Source organism: Rhodotorula toruloides (assembly GCF_000320785.1).
Source record: "Rhodotorula toruloides NP11 unplaced genomic scaffold Scaffold4, whole genome shotgun sequence".
In the NCBI taxonomy this organism is placed as follows: domain Eukaryota; kingdom Fungi; phylum Basidiomycota; class Microbotryomycetes; order Sporidiobolales; family Sporidiobolaceae; genus Rhodotorula; species Rhodotorula toruloides.
In genome coordinates, this window is record NW_015622964.1 from 917,133 (window position 1) to 938,337 (window position 21,205).

Sequence of the window (21,205 nt, forward strand, 5' to 3'; positions counted from 1 at the left end):
ACAGCGGAGCAGCAAGTCAGCGAGACTGTCGAGGTATCATCGCACCGCAGAGAGGTGAGGGCAGACAGCGAGGTGAGCGAGCACGTTCAGGAGCACGCGCCTGAGCCATCTTCGGAACCGCGGAGACTCCGGATGGGGCTGAACAGGAGTCCATCCGAACCGAGCGAGAGGAGGTCGATGAGGCAGCGAAGCGATGAAAGGCGGCGATTCGAGCGGCTTGTCCTCCGCCTGCATGCACCCGTCGCACAGTCTGCAGCCAGTGCAGGCCTTGTGAGTGATCCTCCGAGCGCGCGAGCCAGTCCGCATCCCGCCAACGACTCCCGCAAACCAGGAGGACGACGAGAACGACAGGTCGAGGTGGAACGGCGGGTGTCGCTGCTACAGGCTGATGCGGTCCGTCAGACCGCTCTCGAGATGTCTAGCAACGCTCAACAGGATCCGGCGGCGGTGGTGACGGCGAGAAGAGGACGACTTCGCTCTCTCGCTCGTCCTTCTCACTCGCTTTCGCTTCAACGGCTCTCGTTGGCTAGTCTGCTACCCTACATCGCTTTACTCGGCTGTATTGCGTCGACCCGGCGACTCCCACGCCCACTCGTGAGCTCGCTGGATCAGGAGCTCGTCGCTCGGACCCGTCGTCTTCCAACGGACGCCCTTTTCGCTCTCGCCTCGCAGCCACTCAAGGTGAGTCGCTCAGTATCCGACGGAGAGATCCAGAACTCGCGATTTGGGGGCCAGCGAGCGCGACATGCGGCGGGACCCGGGTAGCGAGTGAGACGTCTTCTCCCGGGCTGACCAGTGACTTTGGATTCGCCCGCAGATCTGGTGTGCAAGCGCTTCGCTTTGCCCGCCGACGACTTCGCAGTCGAGCTCGAGGCCCGCTTCGACCGCGCTCGGCCGATACGTTGAGACCGTTGGCCGTCGACAATCAGCATGTCGCCTGACAACACCTCGCCCGAACAACCTGCGGCGAGTCAGCCCCTAGCTTCGCCTGCCGTCGGCTCGCAGGAGGAGTCTGATGCGCACTGCAGCACACGCGAAGCCGCGCAGGACGTTGACGACCCGTCGTTCAGCCAGGACGACTCGTTCGCGTTTGCCTCGGAGGGCTCGATCGTCTACCGCGATAGCGAGACGAGCGCTGAGCTTGCGTCGTCCATACCAGCGAGGGAGGACCAGATCAGCGCCTCAGACGAGCCGTTCACCAGCTACGGCAGAGTTCTTGGCGACCTCGCGACTCTGACCGGGCCGCCGACAGCAGCCTCTGCTCGTTCTGTCTCGTCGCCCGCTACGGTCTTCGACACGAGGGAGACACAGCCAACTTCCGACCCCGCGAGGGTCGCCGCTAGTCACTCGCCGTCAAAACAAGGATTGAACCCGGCCGCATCGTCCTTCACTTTTCGCTCCTTCTCGTCGCCTGCCTCCCTCCCAACCGGCTCGATGCTCGACCTTCAGTTCGGCGAGATTCTCAAGAACGGCAAAGATTCCCTTGGCAACTTGACGCCCGAAGCCAAGGTCGCCCTCGGCCAGCTCGGCCTCCAGCCCATCCCTTCGCTTCACGGCGCCCCCAAGTTTCCCTACGCGCGCAATCCGTCGTGCGTTGCCTTTCGTGTCAATGATCGCTGGGACGTACTGATCCGGGTTTGTCTCGCAGCGGCGTCGACCTCTTCCACTTCTCGGTCGCGGAGGAAGAACCTGCCTTCGTCGTGCGTCTCTCATTGCCTCTTCACCTTCACGCGTGCTGACTGAGGTCCTCTACGTTACAGCCGCTCGAGGAAGTGCCCGACTACCAGCCTCGCACGATGCCGCTTCCTCTGCCCGGCAACTCTCGCTACACCCGCCACGGTCGCCTCGCTCAGCAACGCAACATCTCGGCTCCTGCCACTCTCGCCTTCACCCAGCTTGTCACAGAAACGCCGGGACCGCCGTTCGCGCCGAAGACGGTTCGTGCTGCATCGGCTCCAACGAGGAGGGGCGGACGCTCGAAGAAGTCGCAGCTTGAGACGCCGCCGGTGTCGATTCCTTTTTCGCCGCCGACTCCGGCTCCGGCTCCTCCTATCGACTACACCCACGCCGTTGCTCTCGAGCAAGCTCGCCTCGCTCAGCAAGTCCAGCACGCCCAGATCGCGCAAGCCCAGGCCGAGAGTCGACAGACGTTCCAGCAACTCGTCAACAACCCGCTCTGGCCTTTCACCGGCACGCACGCGCCCTCCAGCGCCTGTCCGACCGACGCGGGCATCGCCTCTCTCGCTTCGACGCCGTACCCGATTGCGAACACGCCGGTCCTCGATGCGAGCCCGTCAACCGTCCCTTCAACACTCCGCCGCCGTCCCAGCATCGTCGTCGGACCTGACGGGCAGCTCAATGTCGTCGACTCTCGCGCGCTCGGGCAGCTTGCGATGCAGATGAACCTCGGACTCGGCCAGCCTCAGCCCGTCTCGAACTTCTTGAGCAGGACGACGAGCTGGGAGACGGCTGCTTCGGCAGTGTCGCAGGCTCATCTGAGCGCGGCTGTTGGAGCATACTACCCGTCGCACGAGGAGACGGAGGACGAGATCTTCGGCGTCCTGCGCCCGCCGAGTCGTGCCGAACAGCTCGACCGCCGCAACCGTCCCAGTCACCATCGTTCGGCCAAGAGCACCGACATCACACCGCAGGCTGCTCAGTCGTACCTCGAGAAAGGCAGGCGCAGCTCGGCGGCCGCCTTTGTTCCTCACCCTGGCGTCAAGCGCAAGTCGTCGCTCGCTCCTTCCGTCTCTGGCTCGCGCAATGCGACGGGGCCCGCGAGGGTGCCGCAGACCCAGGCTCGTTCTTCGCACAGTCGCCGCCCTTCGTGCGTTGCCATCGTCGAGGACGCCGCGCCCGCGCAAAAACTTCCGCCGCCGCCTGCAGCCACCGCATCGACCTCCTTCCCGCCCGAGCACAAGACGAACAAGTCTCGCGCCTTCTCCGACATCGGCAACGCTGTCTCGTCCGCCAAGGTCACCTCGTACGCCGGCCAGCTCGACCAGCAGCCTCGTCACATCTCGAGCCCGTCTGTCGTCCACAGCAGGACGGTGCCGCAGGTCAAGCTCGAGCCGCCGACGCCGAAGAAGCCGTCTCGCCAGCAGAAAAAGGGAGCGAGGGCGACTTCCGTCCAGGTTGGGAAGGTCACCGATTCGCTTACCGCTCTCAACCTCGCTGCGTCGACGGAGCAGGGACGTTCGACGACGCCTTCGGCTGCGAGCGACGCGTACGTGACGGCGACCGAAGGAGACGGCGATGCGAGCGGCGCAGGAGGCTCGACGGGTACAAGCGGGTGGTCGCGCAGGAGGAAGCGCAACTGGGCGAAACGCAAGGGAGCGGCTGGTGCAGTCGCCCCCGAGAACGCTTGAGTGGCTGGAAGGAGGGAGGAACTGCTTGACGGAAAGAGCTGGGGGAGGATCGCTTGTTGTCTCGTTTTTGCAGCCTCACAATGTTGTGCCATTTGTCTGCCTGTTGACTCCGCGCTTTATCTCTGCAACGACTCGCTTTTGCATGCTCGCAAATCGCTGGGGACACAGAGGGTCCAAAAGTTACAACAGAGCGAAGCTACTCCTCGTCCCGCTCGGCGAGCCTGACTCGCAGCGGCATCTTGTTGCCATCCGTCTCTTCGCCGACGACGAGCGGGCGAGTGACTATGATGGAGCGGTGCTCGACCTCGAAGTTGGGGTCGCGCAGCGAGAACTCGAAGTTGTCGATCAGGACAGAGAGGATGGCCTTGAGCTCGAGGACGGCGAACTGCACGGGAGCGCGCTCGTCAGTATCCGCTCTGTGCAGCAGATCAGAGCATGGCGCACCTTATAGCCGATGCACGACCTCGGACCGGCGAGGAACGTCAAGTTCTGCGAGTAGACGCCCACTCCACCCTCAATCTTCTTGCCCTCTCCGTTCTCGCTCTGCATCCACCTCTCAGGCTTGAACTCATGCGCGTCGTCTCCAAAAATCTTCTTCGAGCGGTTGACGGCGAGGATGGGGATGAAGACGGTCTGGCCTTTCTTGATCGGGATGGACGAGATGAGGCGGTCGGGGTCGTAGCGAGAGCGGACAGGCGTGCCGAGGGGGATGAAGTCGTCTTTGCCGGCGTGGCGGACGGTGGCTGAGACGGGCGCTTCGAGGCGGAGAATCTCGCGCTAGACATTGGCGAAACAGATCAGCGAGAGACCGAACAACGATAGGGCAAGGTCAACGCACGGCAACACCGTCGAGGTACGGCAGCGCATCAAGCTCCCTGCTCTCAAGCTCCTCCCTGCCCTCGCTCCTCGCCTTGCGTCGCGCGGCACGAATCTCCTGCCTGAGCTTCTCCTGCGCCTCCGGCTGGCGAGACAGCGTCAAGAGCGTCCATGTGAGCGCAGTCGAGGTCGTCTCGTGGCCGGCAAGGAGGAAGGTCTGCGAGAAACCCATATCAGCTACTAGACAAGGCGATCGAAGGCAGGGTACGCACCGTGAGCTGTCCGCGCAACTCTGCCTGTGTCATCTTTGCCTTGCCCTCGCCCTGCGTCGACTTGACTGCAGTTCGGCGAACTCTTAGCTCGGAAGCGGAAGAGGGCTTCGGATGGCGAACGCACGGAGAAGCGCAATCAGATCCTTTCCAGCCCTGACGCTCTCCACCCCGTCCTTCTCAACCGCATCGTTCATCTTGAGCTGAATGATCTTGTCACTCTCGCTCTGCACCGTCCTGAACCCCTCGCGAACCTGCTTGAACCGCTCGTTCGGGACCCAGTCGGCGATCTTGAGGATGGGAAGTTTGCGGACGAAGAAGCCGATCGTGCGCTGGAGCATGATGCGATACGGAGTGGGCTTGCGAGCGGCGGCGCGCGGGGAGAACATGGAGGAGAAGGCGGCGCCGAGGGCGTTGTTGTGCTGCGCGACGGCGTCGAAGCGGTATCCGAAGCCGGCTGTTGCGCGCGAGTGTCAGTGGATGACCGGAGAGTACGACTTTCGGTACGCACCGTCGCCGATGATGTCGAGAGTGAGCCTGTTGAGCCACGCAATCACGTTGACCAGCGCCTCGCCCTCCGGCTTCGTCTTCGCATACTCCTGCGCCTTCTCCTCATCCTTCCAAACCTTTTCGTCGCTGTGTCCCTGTGCAATCAGGTCCTTCCAGACGTCTCGAAGCTCATTGGCGTGCTCGAAGAACGATGGGACGAGTTCGCGGAGGTGTGCAGGGCCGAAAGAGGGGTTCATGATTCGGCGCTGGCGGCGGTGGTCTTCTCCTTCGGCGAAGAGGACGCCCTTCCCGAGGATCAAGGCGAGGTCGCCGCGGACCTCTTCGGGTTTCGGGTAGTCGTACGCATTCGAGAGGAGGACATGGTTCAGGGCGGTAGGGTCGAAGAGGAGCAACCTCGTCTCGCCGAAGAATCCGCGGTACTGGACGACGCCGCCGTACTTGTCGTTCCATTCGATGTGAGGAACGCCTGGCGGGTCCTGCAGGATGCGCTTGACGTTGCCGTACAAGAGCGATTCGGGTGGAGGGCCTGGCAGGTCGTGCAAGGGAGAGAGGCGAGGGAGGATAATTGAGCAGCCGAGCAAGTAGACTGTGTAGCCGACCACACAGCCCAGCAAGAGCGTCCTGCGAGCGACAAGACCGCGTCGTCAGCTTCATCGCCAGGAGGTCCCCGAGGGAGTGGGGCGGGAGGTGAGCGCACGCTGCTGAGAGGATCGGGTGCGCCCAGCCAAAGGCGAGAGCGTGCTCGACCTTGTCCATGCTCGACGATAGCGTTTGCGAGCGAGCGGGCGAAGGGAAAGAGGCAGACGCGCAACTTCGCCTCGTCCTCGCTCATCGGGCTGGCGGGATCACGGTCCACGGAGGAGCGGCAGCTATCTTTGGAGGCGCACACGCACGCTGGCCGAGAGCTGACGAGGCTCGCCGTCAGAACGGAAGCCAAGGCGCGCGAGATCGAGGTTGTAAACTGCCTCGAGGTTCGATTTCTTCGTCTTGGACTGTACTGCGATAGATTCCACCTCCCTTTTCACCGACTGAGCGCTCTATGGAGGCGCTTAGTTGATCTTGAGGAGCTCGACCTGCGGAAGGACCGGGGACGTCAGCGGAGCTGGGAAGCGAGACGCTCTGGGTCTTGCGCACCTCGAAGACGAGGTCGGCGTTGGGAGGGATGACGCCGCCAGCCTGCGAGCACAATGAGGTCAGAGTGAAGGCCTAGCAGAGCAGCAGCTGTACAGTGTAGACGAACACCGCGGGCACCTGGAGGGCAAAGACGAAGGTCAGTCCGATCGCTTGTTCAGAGGAAAGGACGACAGGTGCGCACCGTAGCCGTAGTCCGAGGTGATGTGGAGCTTGGCCTATGGTGACAGGAAACTGAGTCAGGCCCAAGGACGAAGCGCAGAGGGGGTCAGAGGCGGACGCACCTTCTGGCCGAGCGAGAGCTGGGGAACGCCTTCGTCCCAGCCTGTACGAGACAGAGTCTTCCAGCGTCAGTACAGGCACCGCAGTGCAGGCAAGAGACGCAAGAGAGCTCCTGTGCGCACCGCGGATGACACGGCCGACACCAATGGCGGTCTGGAACGGCTGTCCGCGGTCGTACGACGAGTCGAACTTGTTGCCGTTCGAGGCGAGGGTGCCGTGGTAGTGCATGGTGACTGTGCGGCGATTTCGTTTGATTCGGGAGCAGTGAGGGAGGCACACCGAGCGAGGAAGCGGGGAGGGAGCAAGCCGTCAGTTGCGCGCTCCTTGCGCCAGCGAGCAGTCAATATGCAACAGACCGGTGTCGCCCTTCTTGGGGAACTGCACATGAGCGAGAACGGCGTCAGTCGAGTAAATCTTGGCGAGGGTGGATGGGAAGAGGAGGGGGACGTACGTTCTGGCCGTCTCCGGGGCGGATGGTCTCAACGGTAACACTGCGGGTACAAAGCAAGTTCGTGAGCTTTCCGTGAGCTGCTCAGCCATTCCCGCGCCCTGTGCAGGCCAGCGAGACTCGGGCTGATGACGAGAGAGCGGAGGATTCACCCCATGTTGCGAGCTGTGCTGGAGAAGCTGCGAGTGACGGCGTGTGCGTTGCGAGTGAGTACGCGCTGGAACATGCTGACTGGCGGTGTCCTCGTGAACGCACTGAAGTCGAGCGAGATGTGGAAGGCGAACGAGCGAGCGACGAGGCTTTGGCGGCGACACCCTCGCTCAAACTCGCCGGCTGGACTGTCGAACACTCTGAGAGACATGTCTGCGTCCCCTGCACCCGCCAAGCAGCTCTCGCCATCGCCCTCGACGTCTGCCTCGACTCCCGTCGTTCAGGCGAAGAAAGGCGCCGAACCTCCTCAGAAACCGCGGAACTTGTTCTCAAAGTGCGTCATCCAGCTCGTGGCAGTGTACTCAAGGGTCGGCTGAGGGCTACCTGCGCAACAAGCGGGCGAGACGGCGCGGAAATGGGGACCCGACGACTGACTGCCTCTTTCTCGCCTTCCTGCAGCGACGGCTCATTCCTCGAGCGGTTCAAGAAGAACGCAGTACCAACAGCGGATCAAGAGAAGAAGGAGCGGGAGGAAGTGCTTGCCCGGTGAGCCACTTTTCCTCCTGTACTCCCTCCGTCGTCGTCTCCTCGTTCGGCCCGGTTGGCCGCTCGAGGGCTGCTCGCTTTCTTTCCGCCCGCAGCGAGCACACAGAAGGCGTGTGATGCTCTGGGCACTGTGGGGATAGATTGTGACTGTACGCTGACTGTCAGACTCGGTTGCCCTCCTCCTCCGCCAATCCTTGTCGGCTTCCCTCACGTTGCTGACTCGTCTCTCCACGTTCACCTCATTATTGTCAACAGGAAAAAGGCTCTGGAGGAGCGATTGTACGTCCCCTTACTCCGCTTGCTTTCACGGGTGTCGCTGACTTGGGCCTTTCCCAGCAAAAAGCGCGGCAAGCGTCACGCCGACTCGACCGCCGATGCTCCCACCGGCAAGAAGAAGAAGGATGATGAGGAGGGCTTGACGGAGTACCAGAAGGAGGTGCGGCGGCTTGAGGCGCGGACGCTCAAGGACGAGGGCTACGGCTCGCGCGCGCTGCTGAAGTGATCCTTCCCTTTTCGACACACTCGCTTGCTTGTACTATCACTGCAGTCAGTCTGTAACGCTTCGTTGGTCTCTCCGCCGCCAGGTGAGCAACGGAAAGGGTCTTTTACAAAACAACGGAAATCTACTCCAATGCAGCAGCATCGTCCTTGACAGACTTAACAACGAGGTCGGACAGGTCGGCCTGCGAACCAACCTCGACATTGTTCGGCGACGCCTGCTCAAAGGATCTGCATTCGGAGGAAAGGAAACCAGGTCAGCGAAGTCGAGGATAGGGGCGACCGCCATCACGGAAGCCCGCAGCGCACCCGACGTAGCGAATCCGCATCATGACGGGCCTGGACGCCGACTGGGTCAACAGCTTGTCGTCCGCCTGCTTCTTGATCAACTGGATGTGCTCGTCGTTGCGCTCCTTGTACTGGCTGCCGTCGGCGCCAAAGTTGTGCGACAGGTAGCGCGACAACCACGGCAGGCGCTCCTCGACTGCGTCCTCGGCCTTGTGCACGGCATCGTCCGGCGCGTAGCGAGAGTACAGGAAGGTCCCGATGGCGATGAGGGAGAGGTTGCGCCAGAACGGCTTGTTGAATGCTGCGGGCCAGGCGAGCAGGTCAGCACGGTCAAAGAGCACTCTCAGAGCACAGTGAGCGGCACACGCACTCTCTGGAGGGTAGTACTCTGTCTCTGCGGCCGAGTGAGCGTGGGTCGAGGCGGGTCGGCGGGACGCGAGCTGCTGCACCCGGCGGACGGGCGCAGGGCGTGCTGCTGTCCGCTGGAGGAGTGAGAGAGCTGGCCGTGACATGGCGAGCGGGTGTGCGAGCGAGAGGCGGCAGACAGCGCGATGAGGAGGTTGGCGACAAGGAGACGGTCGCCGTCAAACTCGCTCGAGCGGCCCCTTGAAGCTGTCAAGTATCGTATCACACTATCGTAGAATTACTGGCGCCGAGAGCGAAGCACTTCAAGCGATGCAAGCGGACCTCCCCCTCCTTGGCCCAGCTAAAATCGTACAACAGTCATTCACAGTCCCCTACACCATCAGTATCGCCGGGTTCGTCATCTCGAGCAAGCTGCGCAAGCGCATCGTCCGTGTGCCGGGTTGGCGCGCGGTGAGGTCTGCTTCGGGGAGGCAAATCTCTGGCTGGCGGAGCAGGGCGGCGAGGGTTGCGGCGATGAGGGCTGTGTGACAGCGTCCGTCAGTATGAGCGCATCTTAAGTGGCTGAAAGACCCCGGACGGAGCGCAGCACATGAAGAAGGAGAGTCGACGCACGTCCAACCGGCGTCCTCGTCTGCTCCAACCTCGCAATGATCCCCTGCAGGCTCGCCCTCCACCTTTGCACCTCCTCGCTGTCGTACACGCCTCGCAGCTGGCGGATAGCGATCTCGCGCAGGAAGGTGCGGCCGGCGACGCCCCAGCAAAAGGTGAGGAAGGGCGGGATCTGGCGCGGGTGGAACGAGGCGCCTGGTTCGTGAGAGCTGCGTCAGCGTCGAGTGTGATGCTAGGGCAAGAGAAGATGTGAACGCACTGTTCAAGACCTGCATGTTCGCAACGATATTGTTCGCGGCCTCGGTACACTTGACCATGCTTGGGTCGCACTCCTCGCTCGTACAGAAGCGCTCGTGCAGCAGTATGACACTCGTCGCGACGAGCGAAGGGCACAGGAAGGCTTCTGGCTCGAGGAGGGTGACGAGTTGCGCGGGCGCTTTGCGGCCGAAGTTTTCGAGTGCGGCTTCGAGCTTGGTGAAGGCGGGTCTGCGGGGGAGAAGGCGTCAGTACTCCGAAGAGCCATGTGAGCGCTGCTACGCACGACGAGCGGATCTTGGGAAAGTCAGCCGGGTTGAGGGGCTGCCGATCAGGCGTCGCATTCGCCAGCGCCGAAGTTCCTGCTCGAGCCATGTCAACCTCCCATTCACCTCAAGCCGAGACGCCGTACGCACGATGAACAAATGTGCAAACTCTGTTCATCAGCACCGTCACCTTGAGATTGATCTGCACGAGTCGGACGAGGTGCGGCGGGTTGGTGACGAAGAAGGAGGGGCTGTGGAGGTAGAGCGCCTCGCGGGCTTGTGCGTCGTCCTGCGCGTATGTATCGGGTCAGCGCGTTCCAAGCGCGCGAGAGGAAGGAGAGAAACGCACGCCACGAGGTCCGGCGGCGGGGAGGAGGACAGTCACGTCTCGCTCATCGATGCAGCATGCCCAGCCCTGCAAGCAGTACACGCTCGCACATCAGCCATTGTGCCGCAAAATGCCACCATCGGCTGAAGGAGCGACGGAAGCTCACGCACCGTCGAAGCCATCGAAAACGTCTCGCAAGTCCAAGCAAACCACCACGCGACCGCCCTCTCCTGCGCCTCTTCCTCGTCCCTCGGGGGCGGCAGGAGCGTGCGGTGCGCGAGAAAAGAGCCGACGGGCAAGTCGGCGGTGCCGGGGTGGTCGTGGTTCAGCCCGAGGGAAGTGCAGATTCGGACGGCGGTTGCGGTGTCGATGTAGCCGCGAGAGAAGCTGTGAATTGCCGTGAAGGGTGAGCGTCAAATGGCCCACGAATAATCAGAGGCTCGTCACGCACCGCCCGTGGTACAGGTTCAAGCACGCGAACAACACCGCCGCCTGCGCGACCTGCAACAAATTCGACTCTGACCTGAACCCGAGGGGTATCAACACGTCCGCCAAATCCGCATGATACACCGCCGGGCTCTGTCCCTCAGGCCAATACCGCTCTTCGCCTTGCCAGGGCTCGTCGCCTGCGAGGTCCGTGGCTGTAGCGACCATTGCGTGGAGGAGGCACTTCGCGGGGTAGTCTGGGTGGTCGGGCGGATGAGAGAAGCCCTCGAGGAAGCGCCGGCGGTTGATTAGGTCGATCGCTTCGTGCGGGACGTCGAAGAAGATGTTGACGAGGCGGGACAGGGTTGTGCAGGAAGGCAGGCGCGGACCCTCCGGTCTAGGCACCGGCGGAGCAGAATCGAAAGGGAGCAGAGGTGGGTCGCGAAGGAAGTAGGTCTCTGGGTTTTGCTGAGGAGGCGGAGGAGGGGCTGCGGGCGGGAGAGGCTGTGGCAGAGCTGAAGGGACGGCAGCTATCGGATTTGAAGCGGTCGGCGGCTGAGAAAAATGATAGTGCTGCTGCTCGTGCGTTTGGAGAGGCAGCATGTGCGAGCCGAGGCCGGGCAATGCAGGGGGAGGACCCGGGAAAGGCTGGTGGGCTGGGAACGGCTGCGCTGGGAGACCGAGGTGATGTTGGAGGAGAGACTGGTCAGGAAGCGCAGAGTAGTGGCCTGTCGCCGCGACGAGCGAGTTGAGAGGCGGGAGAACCTGGGTCGACGTGGACGTCGAGGCGAACGAGTCGAAGGGCAGAGTCGGGTCGCGGACTGGGTTGAGCGGGATAGTCGGCGTGCTGCCTCGCGAGGCAGTCGTCAGACCCGTCGCAGTCGGCGAAGGCGACCCTTGCGGCGACGAGACCTCTGCAAGCCGCCGTTCGAGCGCTGCGATCTTTGCCTCGAGCGCCGCAACCTTTCCTCCACCGACTGGCTTCCTCCGCTCCTCCTCCGAGTCAAAGTCGCACTTGATGGTCGACATGTCCCTGCGGATCCATCGTAAGAAGCAGAGTCGGCAAAGAGCGAGCTGGAACCTCGCTTCTTCGCAGAGGTGAAGGAGAGCAGCAACGACGCACTGTCCAGTCCTCGCTGCCAGCGCAACACACGGTCCACACACGGGCTGTACGGCGTCGCATCTGCACGGGAAACGCTCGTCAGCGCGACCAGGTGTTGTCGACTTTGGCGGGGACGGCGAGAGGCCAAACACACTTGACCTTGCGCTTGCGGCAGCTCAAGCAGGCCTGTTGGGCGTTCGAGCGTCAGTCTCTGACCTCCAGAATCCCTCGAGACAACCTCGCACGCACCCTGCCTCTGCCCAGCGACGGCGCAGGCCTCGCAGCTGGTCCGGCGGTCGCCTGGATCGCTGGGAACGAGGTGCGCGAGTTGGTGCGTTCTGCGGGCATCCTCGTGGACAGCGTGAGGTGCGCTGCGCCGTGCCAGCGTCTGCAGCGAAGCAGTGCGGGTTGGGTTTTCCACTCGACCCCTTCGTCGCCGCCCGTCTCATCGACTCCGAAATCGAGGAGCTCCACCTTCGACTCTCTCCGCTTCCTCGCTTGACGTGAGTGATGGCACACCCGCGCACGGCCTGGAAACCACACAAGGGCGCTGTCGGAGTCGTCACGGGCGCAGGCTGGGGCGGGATCGGGTTCGAGGTCTCCCTCCACCTCGCACAGCAAGGCGTCCATGTCACCCTCGCAGACATCTCGCAGGAGGCGCTCGAGGACGCCCGCAGGCATCTCATCGAGCAGGGCATCGCAGAGGACGCCTTCGAGACCCGCGTCTTAGACGTCTCGAACCCGGACGACATGCGCGAGTTGGCGGACTCGGTGTTCGCGGCCAAGGGCAGGGTCGACTTCCTCCACCTGAACGCCGGGAGGGGCGGCAACGTCAAGGCGTACGGCGAGGACATCGTCCCCGAGTGGCACGACATCTTTGCCGTCAACTTGTTCGGCGTCGTCAACGGGACCCAGGCGTTCGTCGACCGCATGGTCGCTCAGGTGCGTTCGGCGTCTCTTTCCGGGTCCTCGAGACATCTCTGATCAGGTTTGCTCTCGTAGGACTCGCCCGCGACTGTTGTCATCACCGGCTCGAAGCAAGGCATCACTTGCCCGCCCGGAACGTCGGCAGCTTACAACGCTTCCAAGGCTGTGCGTGGACGTTTATCCGGCGTCGCGTTTTCGACGTCCGTGGCGAGTACACATCGAACGCAGGACTGACGCAGTCACGTTGGCAGGCCGTCAAAGCGCTCGCCGAAGCGCTCTCGCACCAGCTCCTCTCGACCCAAGTCTCAGTCCACCTCCTTGTCCCCGGCTACACGTACACGAAAATCACCACCAACTCGCCTTCCTCCTCCTACAACCCCTCCGCCAAACCCGCCGCCGCCTGGTCCCCCGCCCAAGTCTCCTCCTGCCTGTTCTCGCGCATCACAGCTTCCGCAGACGACTTTTACGTGATCTGCCCGGACAACGACGTGAGTTGGGAGTTGGACAAGGCGAGGATGCAGTGGGCTTATGAGGATATCACGGAGGGGAGACCGGCCTTGTCCAGATGGCATCCGGATTGGGAGGAGAAGCATAAGGCTTGGGTCGCGGAGAAGCTGGCGAAGAAGTGAGGCGCCGGATTGTGCGCGCTTGTATTGTCAACGTTGCACCAGGCTTGCGTCTAGGAACGAGGATGTGAGGCTTGGGAAGAACGAGGGTAGGAGGACCAAGGAAAGCGTGCTGCTCGCGCCAGAGACGCTCGTCGCTTCCAGCTTATCTCTTCGGAGATCGTCACACTGCTGAAAGAGCGAACGGAGAGATCGCTCGGACTTGGTAGATCCTGCCCACTCCTCCCTCTTCGCATGCGATCTTCTCCTGCTCAGCAGTCAACACCTTTGCCGTCCGATCCTTCGCCTCTCTCCCTGGCCCTAAAGGACACTGCGGATACGAGTCTTTGCACAAAGTCGGGCGACGAGGCTGGCGAACTAGTCGTTCCTCAGGCGATTCCTGGCGCCGGTCCACCTTTGGTGTACCCACTGCCCGCCGTGTTTCCTCGCTCCTGCTCAGTATCAAAGAGCGACATCAGTTTCCTTTCTTGCCTCGCAGATTGCGCCGAAGCAAGGAGAGCGCACTCACCGCCGTCGAATCCGGTCCCTCCTTCTCTCCCGCTCCAGGTCCAGCACCATTCACCTTCCCCTCCGCATACGCATGCGCCTTTTGCGCATCGTTCGCGATCCTCGAAGCAGGCGGGTGGTCGTATGCTTTCTCGAGGTCCTGCGACTCGCCGCCTTGGTGGTGTTCGCCGCCGAGGACGGTTCTGCATCGAGGGCGAGGTCAGCCTCACTGAGAGGAGCGCAGGAGAGGGAGAACGTCGACCCACGGGTACTTGTCGGTCATTGTTGATGGACGGGAGGAAAGCGAGCAAGGAAGAGAGATGCGCTCATCGCCTCTATCGTCCCGCATCGAGGTCAGGACCTTCCTAACCATGCGAATCCTGCTGTCCAGCGATGAGCGCGAGCCACTCGTCGACAATCTCAGAAGCCACGAGAGCGCAAACGAAAGCACGAGACGGGGGGAACGGGAATAACGAAAGTAGTGATTGCAATGCGAGGGAGGTCAAAAAGTCGACAGACGACCATTTGTTGCCGAGGGAGCGCTCCTAGTCGAGGCTCCTGCTCTCCTGCCCGCCATTCTGCAAGAGAGGAGTCCGTTCGCCGTTGCCCTTGATAGCGAGGTTCTCCGTCCTGAGCCGGCTGTGGCCCCGAACAGGCGTGTTCGCTCCACTCCCGCTCGCGATCCGCCGTTCGGGAACACCGCCGCCACGAAGCTTGACTTTGTCGAACCCGGAGGGAGCGGCGCCGGGCATAGGCGTATTCCGCCCCTCGGTTGAGAAGTTGCTGTCGGGCACGCCGTTCGGGCCAAGGAACTCTGCCGTGTTGTGTCGTCGTGCTTGGCGACGGCGCTCGATGACGCCTGTGAATTGCGCATGTTAGCAGAGTAAGCGATGAGAGAGAGAGAGGGGAGACGCACCAGCGATGAGCGGAGCGAGCTTGCCGTTTCCGACAGCAGGTTTCCGTGCAGGTGCGCGGACGACCTTCGTCTTGGCGTGGATGTCCTATGCGAAGCCGGGTGGTCAGATACGAGTCGTTCGCGACAGAGCGTCGCCGTGAGTGAGGACGCGAATGCGCTGCTCACGATGTACAGGTCGGTTTCGTCCACGATCTGCGGGCGCGGGAAACGTTAGCTCTGCGCGACTGAAGCGATGGATGCTCGGACCGACCTCCTCGCCAATCATCTCCTCAATGACGTCCTCGAGACTGACCAGGCCGAGCGCGCCGCCAGGTTCACCGGGGGTCTGCCAAAAGGAGGCGGTCAGCTGGACTGCATTGCGAGCACGAGCCACGGCAACGCACCGTAGAGACGAGGAGGATGTGCGAGCGGCCTTGCTGGAAGTAGTTGAGGACGTCGAGGCAGGTGGAGTCGGGTCCAGTTTCGGGCAAGACTGAGAGAGCAAAGTCGCCGATTTGCCTGTGTGAGCGAGACAGTTAGCTGCTGCGGTGAGGGGTACGCGAAGAACTGGATGCTGGACGCACTTCTCGTCTTCGGGGTCGTAGGAGATGAGCTGCGACGTCGGATTACGAGGTAGATCAGCGACGAGCGGAGCAAAGGTCTGTCGCAAGCGAGCGAACCTTCTTGACGACTGTGAAAACAGCGGTGTTCAGAGTTAGCGAGGTGGAAAAGGCGGGAAGAGGATGCACGCGACGCACTCAGCATGCCAATGAAGTCGGTCGGGTTGCCTGGCAAATGGACGGGGATACGGCTGTGACCGGACGCAAGGATCTGTCCATGACCATTTAGCTCACGGACGCAAGAGAGCAGGCAGGATGCAGACATACATGGTCGACCATCGTGTGATCCAGCTTCGTGTCGGAGGGCAGGGAGAAGATGTCTACGCGAAGCGAGTCTTGTCAGTAGCGTCTCCCCTACAGCGTAGGTGAGGTTGAGCGCACCCTCGAGAGGCGTCATGATGTCCGAGACGCTCTTGTCGCCCAGCCTGTGAAGGCAGCGGTCAGCGTCGCCGCATCGGGAGCGAAGACGGGTCGACGCACTCGAGTACCGACGAGATGATTGTGACCTCGTCGTCGTTAAGCGTCTCCTCGCCGAACTCTGCGTAGGGTGGAACGTCAGTTGCAGCTCGCTTGCCCCCGATCGCTCGCCGACTCACGCTTGTGCAGCCCAACAAACGTCTTCAGCTCAGCCTTTTTGTACGTCACACCCTGCTCCTCGCCGAGCAGGCGGTCGAGCAGCTTGGCGATTGGATAGGCGATGGGGAACTCGAGGTACATGAGGGCGAGGACGAAGGGAGCGGCTTTGGCGCCAATGCGGAGACCGTAGCGAGCGCACACAGCTGGGTGATTGCTCCGGTCGTCAGTGCTGGCAATGGACGGCTCGAGAAACGGAGCGCACACTGCGGGATGACCTCGCCGAAAATGACGATCAGGGTCGTCGAGAGTGCGATGGCTCCGAGGCCTCCGCCGAGAATCGAGTCCAGGAAGATGGCTGCGCAGGGAGAAGGATGTCAGGCACAAGCACGGAACAAGTACGGGCGAAAACAACGCACGCAGCGACTCGTTCACCACGACGTTCGAAAGCAGCAAGACGACCAAGACCCAGTGCCGACCCTTCTCGAGCAGCTTCATCACCTTGGTCGCATCTTTCCGTTCCTCCTCGTCACCGGACGTGGACAAGACTGTCGGGAGCAAGGAAGTCAGCGGGATTGCCGGAATCTGCGGTTCAAGTCGGTGACGCACCTTGCAAGTTGACGAGGTCCAAACCCATCAAACCGAGCGTAAGACCCGCAAAGACACCTCCGAGCAGTACCAGCACAGCACTCAGTGCGAGTTTCCACCAGAAAGCTGCGAAGCCGTTCGAGCGAGAGGTCAGTCTCTTCGAGCCAACGAGCTATTGTGAGGGCTGGACACCGCACCTGATGATCCTGGTTCTGTCTCTGGCGGCTCTCCCCCCGGCAGCGAAGCCCCCATGCCCTCATAGCCTGCATCCAAGACAACGGCAGCCGCCGGGGCGGCATAGGTCCGCACAGCCCGGGGGACAAGCAGGGCGAGCTGTAGGAGTCCTGCGCTTCGTGTCGGCATTCTTCGTGTGGCGACCATGGCTCCGAGTGCGGTCTGAGGTCGAGGCGAGAGAGATGGAAGTGTGCGGGGAGGTTGGAACTGATGACGGAGTGGTGAGCGGTGAGGGCGCTGGTGGGGCTCAGACGGTTGTGGGCGGGTAGGCGTCGCCTTTCACAAGCGATCTGGACGTCCTTCGCGCGAGGAGCAGTCGCGAGCGTGCGGTGACGAGGAGAAGGCCCTTCGAGCGATCGTCAGGCTGGCACGTTCTCGATAATCTCGTCATCAGATCGTGCGAAGGGAGCGAGGACAAAGCAGATGCGTTACAACAACCGGAACAGAGGGACGAAGGCACCGAAAGGAGTGGCGAGGAGGGCGGGAGGGGCCGTTCAGAGCGCCGCCTGCCGCTTTTCCGCCCAGAAGTCGCTCGCAGGCTTGTCGTTCTGGAAGGCGGTGTACTCGATGACCTGTACGAAGACGAGTCAGAGAGGCTTCAAGGAGGAGAAAGGCCGCTGGACGAACCTGAGGAGCAATCGTCGAGCAGTGGGCGAAGACACGAACGGAGACTGCGAAAGCCGAGGAGTCAGCACACAGCTGCAGGCTGCAAGCGCAATGGGAGCATACCAGTCTTGTTGTCGCGGCGACTGGGAGGAGAGAGAGCCGAAGTCAGCTCAAAACGAAGCGATGGAAGGACGGAAAGGAGACGCACTTCTTGCCTTCCCTCCTGAACTTGGACAACCGGTCGACAAACTCCCACAACCTTCCCTGAGGCGCAATCGTCCCGTCCGCTTGTCGTCGCGGTACCCAGTCGGGGTGAAGCGCCATGAGCGGGACAGACGCCGGCTTCTTCGGCAGCTTGGGCTTGCCGTCCTTGCCGATCTTGGCGATAGAGGCGTTCGCGGCGTTCGACGTCGAGCGGCGGGTGAGCAACACGCCGACGTCGACCATGCGCTGGAAGGCGTTGAAAAGCGTCGCTGCGGGCAGAGTCGGTGTCAGCTCCCTCCGTTTCCGGTTTCGACAACTGCTCGACGCGCCCTGGTTGACTGCTTCGAGGTAGCTGACGTCTCCTTGCGCGAAGAGCGTCTTGGCGAGAAGCTGAGCGCTGGCTTGGAAGGCCTTCTCGGCGTACCAGGCGACGGGCTCGTCGGCGGAAGGAGGCGGGCATGTCGGTGCGAGGGCGAAGAGCGAGACGGCAGCGAGCCAGTCTGAGGGTTTGCTGCGCATCAGTGCAAGACCCGAGGAACGGCACATATGCGCCGCATCGCTCGATCCGAACGAGCAATCACAACAGGTGAGGATTGCGGGACTCACAAGTCTCGATGAACGGCCAGATGAGGAAGCAGAAGAAGTCGAAGTTGTTCCTGCCCGCCGCCCGCTCCTTTGGGTTGAGGCCAATGAGCTCGCCCTCGGTGAGGATGACCTCGTCGTCCTCGAGCGCGACGATAGTCTTGTCCGAGTTGGCCTCGAGCCCGTCCGGTGGGTAGACAAACTCGTTCGAGAGGAGGCGCGAGATGAAGTGCAGCTCGCGAAGGACTTCTGCTCGCTCCATTCGCTGCGAAGGGGCGGCGCCGCCGGCTTTGACGCGGGTGTAGAGGACGGCGCAGAGCATTGCTTCTTCGACGAAGAGGTGGATCGTCTGGTTGCGCCAGAACGAGAGTTCGAACCGGCTGATCGGGTAGTAGGTCGACTCGATGAGGTCCGTCTGCTCGCCGATCAAGTCCTTGAGGAACTCCAGCGCGCTGCAGGTCAGTCAGTCAGTCGAGCGCCGGCGCGTGCAGTGGAGGAGATGACGCACCGCTCGACGACCTCCTCGGGCGACATGTCGCCAAAGTCTGCGACCCTGCCGCCTCGCGCCTCGATCGCCTTCTTCAGCCAGACAACACGCGAGACCAGCTCGCTCTTGCCGACGCCCTGCGAAGCGATTCCAGTCAGCACAGTGAAGGGCAGGGGACGGCCAAGCAGGACGCACGCGACCACGGATCGTCAACATGACGGTACCAACAAGTCCTGCCGGCATGATCACACTGCGTTCGACCGTTGTCAGCTCAAGCGTCGCCAATCGCTGTAATCCACACTCACGCGCAGTCGTTGATGCCAGCCAACACCTCGTACCCGAGCGCTCTCAGCAAGACCGACTGATCATTCTTGATGCCCGTCCCGCCGAGAGGCGAAGTAGTCGATGTACTCCGACGCTTCTTCTGCTCGTCGAGCCAGCCGCGGAGCGAGAAGGGCTTTTGGAAGCGTACGTCGATGCGGCCGAGTTGCAGCTGGACGACGCGGGTATTGAGGAGGAGGCCGGTGAGGCTGGACACGACGAGGTCAGCAACAATGAGAGAGCTTAGCAGACGATGCCACGCACGTCTCCTTCTCCTTCGGGTTGCCCAGCAGCTCGTTGACGTAGGACTCCGTCTCGATGACCTGGCGAAGCGAAACCGTCAGCCTGGAGACCCGATGTCCGGCTGAAGACTCGACGCACCTTGTCGTACTGCAGCGAGATCGGGCAGACCCAGACATCCTCGGTCCTGCCGTTCTCGAGCGCCTCGAGGACGTACTTGAGGATACCGAGCTTGGGAGGGAGGAGCTTGCCGGTCCGGCTGCGCGTTCCTTCGATGAAGCACTCGACTGCGACACATCATAGATCAGCGGCGAGGCTCGTCCGAGGTGGAGAAGGTCACGCACTGTTCTTCCCGTTCTCGAGCAGCTGCTCGATGTACTCCTTCACGACCGTCGAGTACAGCGGGTCATCTCCGAACGAGCGCCGGATGAAGACCGCTCCGCACTTGGCGAGTGTCGGACCGACGACGGGCATGTTGAGATTCTCGCCGGCGATGATGTGTGGGAGGGAGAGGCCGAGTCGGAAGAAGAGCCAGGAAATGGCTGCGCGCGGGCGAGGGTCAGTTCTTCGCATCCCAGGGGGTTGACGAGATAGCCTCACTGAGGTAGTCCTGCGGGTTGCAATCTCGGTCAGTATATCGGCAGGACGGAGGAAGCAGTCGAGACTCACGATGTGCGACTTGTGGCAAGGCAGGATCAGCAGCGACTGCTTCTTCGACGCTGCCATCTGCGCGACCTCCTTGAAGCGCGCATACTCGGGTATACTGATCTCGAGACCTTGGTGGTACATCCGAACGAGAATGTTGTTGACGAGGGCCTGTCAGGGAAAGAGGATGGTGAGAGGCTCGTCGGGAAGAGGGGAGAGAGAGAGAGAGCGCAGACGCACGCCGAATCCTCGCAAGAACCTGACATTGTCCATCTTCGCCACCAGTCCCTCAGACAACCGTCTCGCCTCCTTCTTGAGCTCATCCTGGATCTGTCTTCGCTTCTTCTCCTTCTCCGGACCTTCAGGAAGCTGTAAACCCGCCAGCCGCTTCTCCGTCACTTCCTGAATGCGCTTGTTGACCTGCTTCGAGCTCAGAATGCCGCGCATGCAGTCGTCTGAGTAGCCAGGGTAGAAGACTCGTCCGCCGATATAGTCGGTGTAGGAACGCCAGCCTGTTCCCGACGCCCAGAGCGATAGCTGCTTCGAGAACTGCGCGTACAACTTGTCGTCAGCAGACCCGTGTATTAGAGTGAGGAACGGCGCGCACCTCAATCGGATCCGCCCGCAAGTGCGCCTGATGGTTCTCAACCAAGTTCCTCTGTTCTCCGTTCCCAACCCGCTTCTTCTCCTCCTTGACGACGCCTACCGCATTCTCCTCCTGCACCAGCACCGGCTGAAGCGCCACCAACCCGGGTTCAACCGTCGTCACGACTGTTGGCGGCCGGGTGCGCGGTTCAAAGTCGACGCCGAGGAGAGCTTCGGGGTCGTCTGGGCCGAGAGTGGCGAGGGAGGCAGAGTGACGCTGTTTGCGCTTGTCGGCGGCTGTCATTGTGCGGCGTCTCGAGGAGGACGGGCGGCGAGAGTTCGGGAGTTGGTGAGCGAAGGGGTGGGGAAGGGGAGTGAGCTGGCGAGACGGGAGAAAGCGTGGCAGCCGCGAGTGGGTCTGTAGCAGTCCGAGTGAGCGTCTAGCAGTGGCAGCGAGGCAAGCGAGAGGGAGCGACGGCGACGAGAGCAGACGAGCCGATCGTCCGGCAACTTCGCAAGGTTCCGTCGACGCCGGCAATCTCGAAGCCAAGCTCGAAGGGTTCCAGCGCCACACGCAGAGCAGCTGGATGCACGTGCTGTCGTTTGCAGGCAAGCCGGAGCAAGCAAGTTGGCGAAGAGCGCTCGTTTCGACTCCTATCGAGAGAAGCAGAGATGCCGTGGCAGAAGGGGAACAGCCGCAGTATGCCGGCCAGTAATGAGCGACAGCGAGGACTAAGCAAGCAAGCGCAGCGCAGCAATGAAAGCTTCCTCGCGGACGGAACAACGACGAAGTGAGGGGACAGTCCTGGCCTCGTTGCAAGCCCAGACTCCCGCCCAAGCTACACGCCCTCCCCGACGCTCCAGTTCCCAACGAGGACCTCCACACTGCGCAACGACCGACGAGGCGAGGCGAGTAGACGACGGTCGA

General features: G+C 62.1%; 10 protein-coding genes across 10 annotated transcripts; 3 read left to right on the forward strand and 7 right to left on the reverse strand.

Annotated features, from left to right (window-relative positions):
- Positions 1–930: 930 nt before the first annotated feature.
- On the forward strand, positions 931–3,368 carry RHTO_06382 (uncharacterized protein; the record flags this gene model as incomplete). Its single annotated transcript, XM_016420043.1, has 3 exons — positions 931–1,589; positions 1,649–1,700; positions 1,761–3,368. 3 exons carry the CDS (start codon positions 931–933, stop codon positions 3,366–3,368), a joined length of 2,319 nt encoding a protein of 772 aa, XP_016275497.1.
- A 196-nt stretch (positions 3,369–3,564) lies between these two features.
- Positions 3,565–5,719, reverse strand: RHTO_06383 (cytochrome P450, family 46, subfamily A (cholesterol 24(S)-hydroxylase); the record flags this gene model as incomplete). Its single annotated transcript, XM_016420044.1, has 7 exons — positions 3,565–3,753; positions 3,813–4,145; positions 4,207–4,401; positions 4,457–4,521; positions 4,581–4,910; positions 4,965–5,584; positions 5,661–5,719. 7 exons carry the CDS (start codon positions 5,717–5,719, stop codon positions 3,565–3,567), a joined length of 1,791 nt encoding a protein of 596 aa, XP_016275498.1.
- Positions 5,720–6,012: 293 nt separating this feature from the next.
- RHTO_06384 (Peptidyl-prolyl cis-trans isomerase, FKBP-type) lies at positions 6,013–6,981 on the reverse strand (the record flags this gene model as incomplete). The annotated part of the gene is made up of 9 exons (XM_016420045.1): positions 6,013–6,036; positions 6,098–6,139; positions 6,204–6,214; positions 6,279–6,312; positions 6,379–6,419; positions 6,499–6,609; positions 6,733–6,754; positions 6,828–6,867; positions 6,977–6,981. The coding sequence occupies 9 exons, from the start codon at positions 6,979–6,981 to the stop codon at positions 6,013–6,015; spliced, it is 330 nt and encodes a 109-aa protein (XP_016275499.1).
- Positions 6,982–7,183: 202 nt separating this feature from the next.
- Positions 7,184–8,022, forward strand: RHTO_06385 (uncharacterized protein; the record flags this gene model as incomplete). The annotated part of the gene is made up of 4 exons (XM_016420046.1): positions 7,184–7,308; positions 7,434–7,520; positions 7,776–7,799; positions 7,857–8,022. 4 exons carry the CDS (start codon positions 7,184–7,186, stop codon positions 8,020–8,022), a joined length of 402 nt encoding a protein of 133 aa, XP_016275500.1.
- A 121-nt stretch (positions 8,023–8,143) lies between these two features.
- On the reverse strand, positions 8,144–8,818 carry RHTO_06386 (NADH-ubiquinone oxidoreductase; the record flags this gene model as incomplete). Its single annotated transcript, XM_016420047.1, has 3 exons — positions 8,144–8,249; positions 8,328–8,607; positions 8,677–8,818. The coding sequence occupies 3 exons, from the start codon at positions 8,816–8,818 to the stop codon at positions 8,144–8,146; spliced, it is 528 nt and encodes a 175-aa protein (XP_016275501.1).
- Positions 8,819–9,043: 225 nt separating this feature from the next.
- On the reverse strand, positions 9,044–12,006 carry RHTO_06387 (binuclear zinc transcription factor; the record flags this gene model as incomplete). Its single annotated transcript, XM_016420048.1, has 11 exons — positions 9,044–9,192; positions 9,285–9,476; positions 9,541–9,767; positions 9,823–9,898; positions 9,953–10,091; positions 10,152–10,217; positions 10,301–10,517; positions 10,582–11,589; positions 11,680–11,739; positions 11,813–11,844; positions 11,908–12,006. The coding sequence occupies 11 exons, from the start codon at positions 12,004–12,006 to the stop codon at positions 9,044–9,046; spliced, it is 2,265 nt and encodes a 754-aa protein (XP_016275502.1).
- A 162-nt stretch (positions 12,007–12,168) lies between these two features.
- RHTO_06388 (short-chain dehydrogenase/reductase SDR family protein) lies at positions 12,169–13,214 on the forward strand (the record flags this gene model as incomplete). The annotated part of the gene is made up of 3 exons (XM_016420049.1): positions 12,169–12,600; positions 12,661–12,750; positions 12,837–13,214. 3 exons carry the CDS (start codon positions 12,169–12,171, stop codon positions 13,212–13,214), a joined length of 900 nt encoding a protein of 299 aa, XP_016275503.1.
- Positions 13,215–13,579: 365 nt separating this feature from the next.
- On the reverse strand, positions 13,580–13,980 carry RHTO_06389 (uncharacterized protein; the record flags this gene model as incomplete). Its single annotated transcript, XM_016420050.1, has 3 exons — positions 13,580–13,642; positions 13,720–13,900; positions 13,964–13,980. 3 exons carry the CDS (start codon positions 13,978–13,980, stop codon positions 13,580–13,582), a joined length of 261 nt encoding a protein of 86 aa, XP_016275504.1.
- A 262-nt stretch (positions 13,981–14,242) lies between these two features.
- On the reverse strand, positions 14,243–16,736 carry RHTO_06390 (DUF21 and CBS domain containing protein; the record flags this gene model as incomplete). Its single annotated transcript, XM_016420051.1, has 16 exons — positions 14,243–14,556; positions 14,614–14,698; positions 14,779–14,805; positions 14,864–14,938; positions 14,997–15,111; positions 15,177–15,205; positions 15,273–15,283; positions 15,351–15,423; positions 15,480–15,532; positions 15,594–15,637; positions 15,693–15,750; positions 15,809–15,991; positions 16,051–16,143; positions 16,205–16,333; positions 16,395–16,499; positions 16,571–16,736. 16 exons carry the CDS (start codon positions 16,734–16,736, stop codon positions 14,243–14,245), a joined length of 1,560 nt encoding a protein of 519 aa, XP_016275505.1.
- A 365-nt stretch (positions 16,737–17,101) lies between these two features.
- Positions 17,102–20,581, reverse strand: RHTO_06391 (glyceronephosphate O-acyltransferase; the record flags this gene model as incomplete). The annotated part of the gene is made up of 15 exons (XM_016420052.1): positions 17,102–17,179; positions 17,235–17,278; positions 17,337–17,356; positions 17,422–17,917; positions 18,024–18,451; positions 18,508–18,623; positions 18,682–18,736; positions 18,792–19,016; positions 19,072–19,130; positions 19,189–19,334; positions 19,392–19,589; positions 19,648–19,657; positions 19,717–19,863; positions 19,933–20,241; positions 20,300–20,581. 15 exons carry the CDS (start codon positions 20,579–20,581, stop codon positions 17,102–17,104), a joined length of 2,613 nt encoding a protein of 870 aa, XP_016275506.1.
- Between the last annotated feature and the right edge of the window lie 624 nt (positions 20,582–21,205).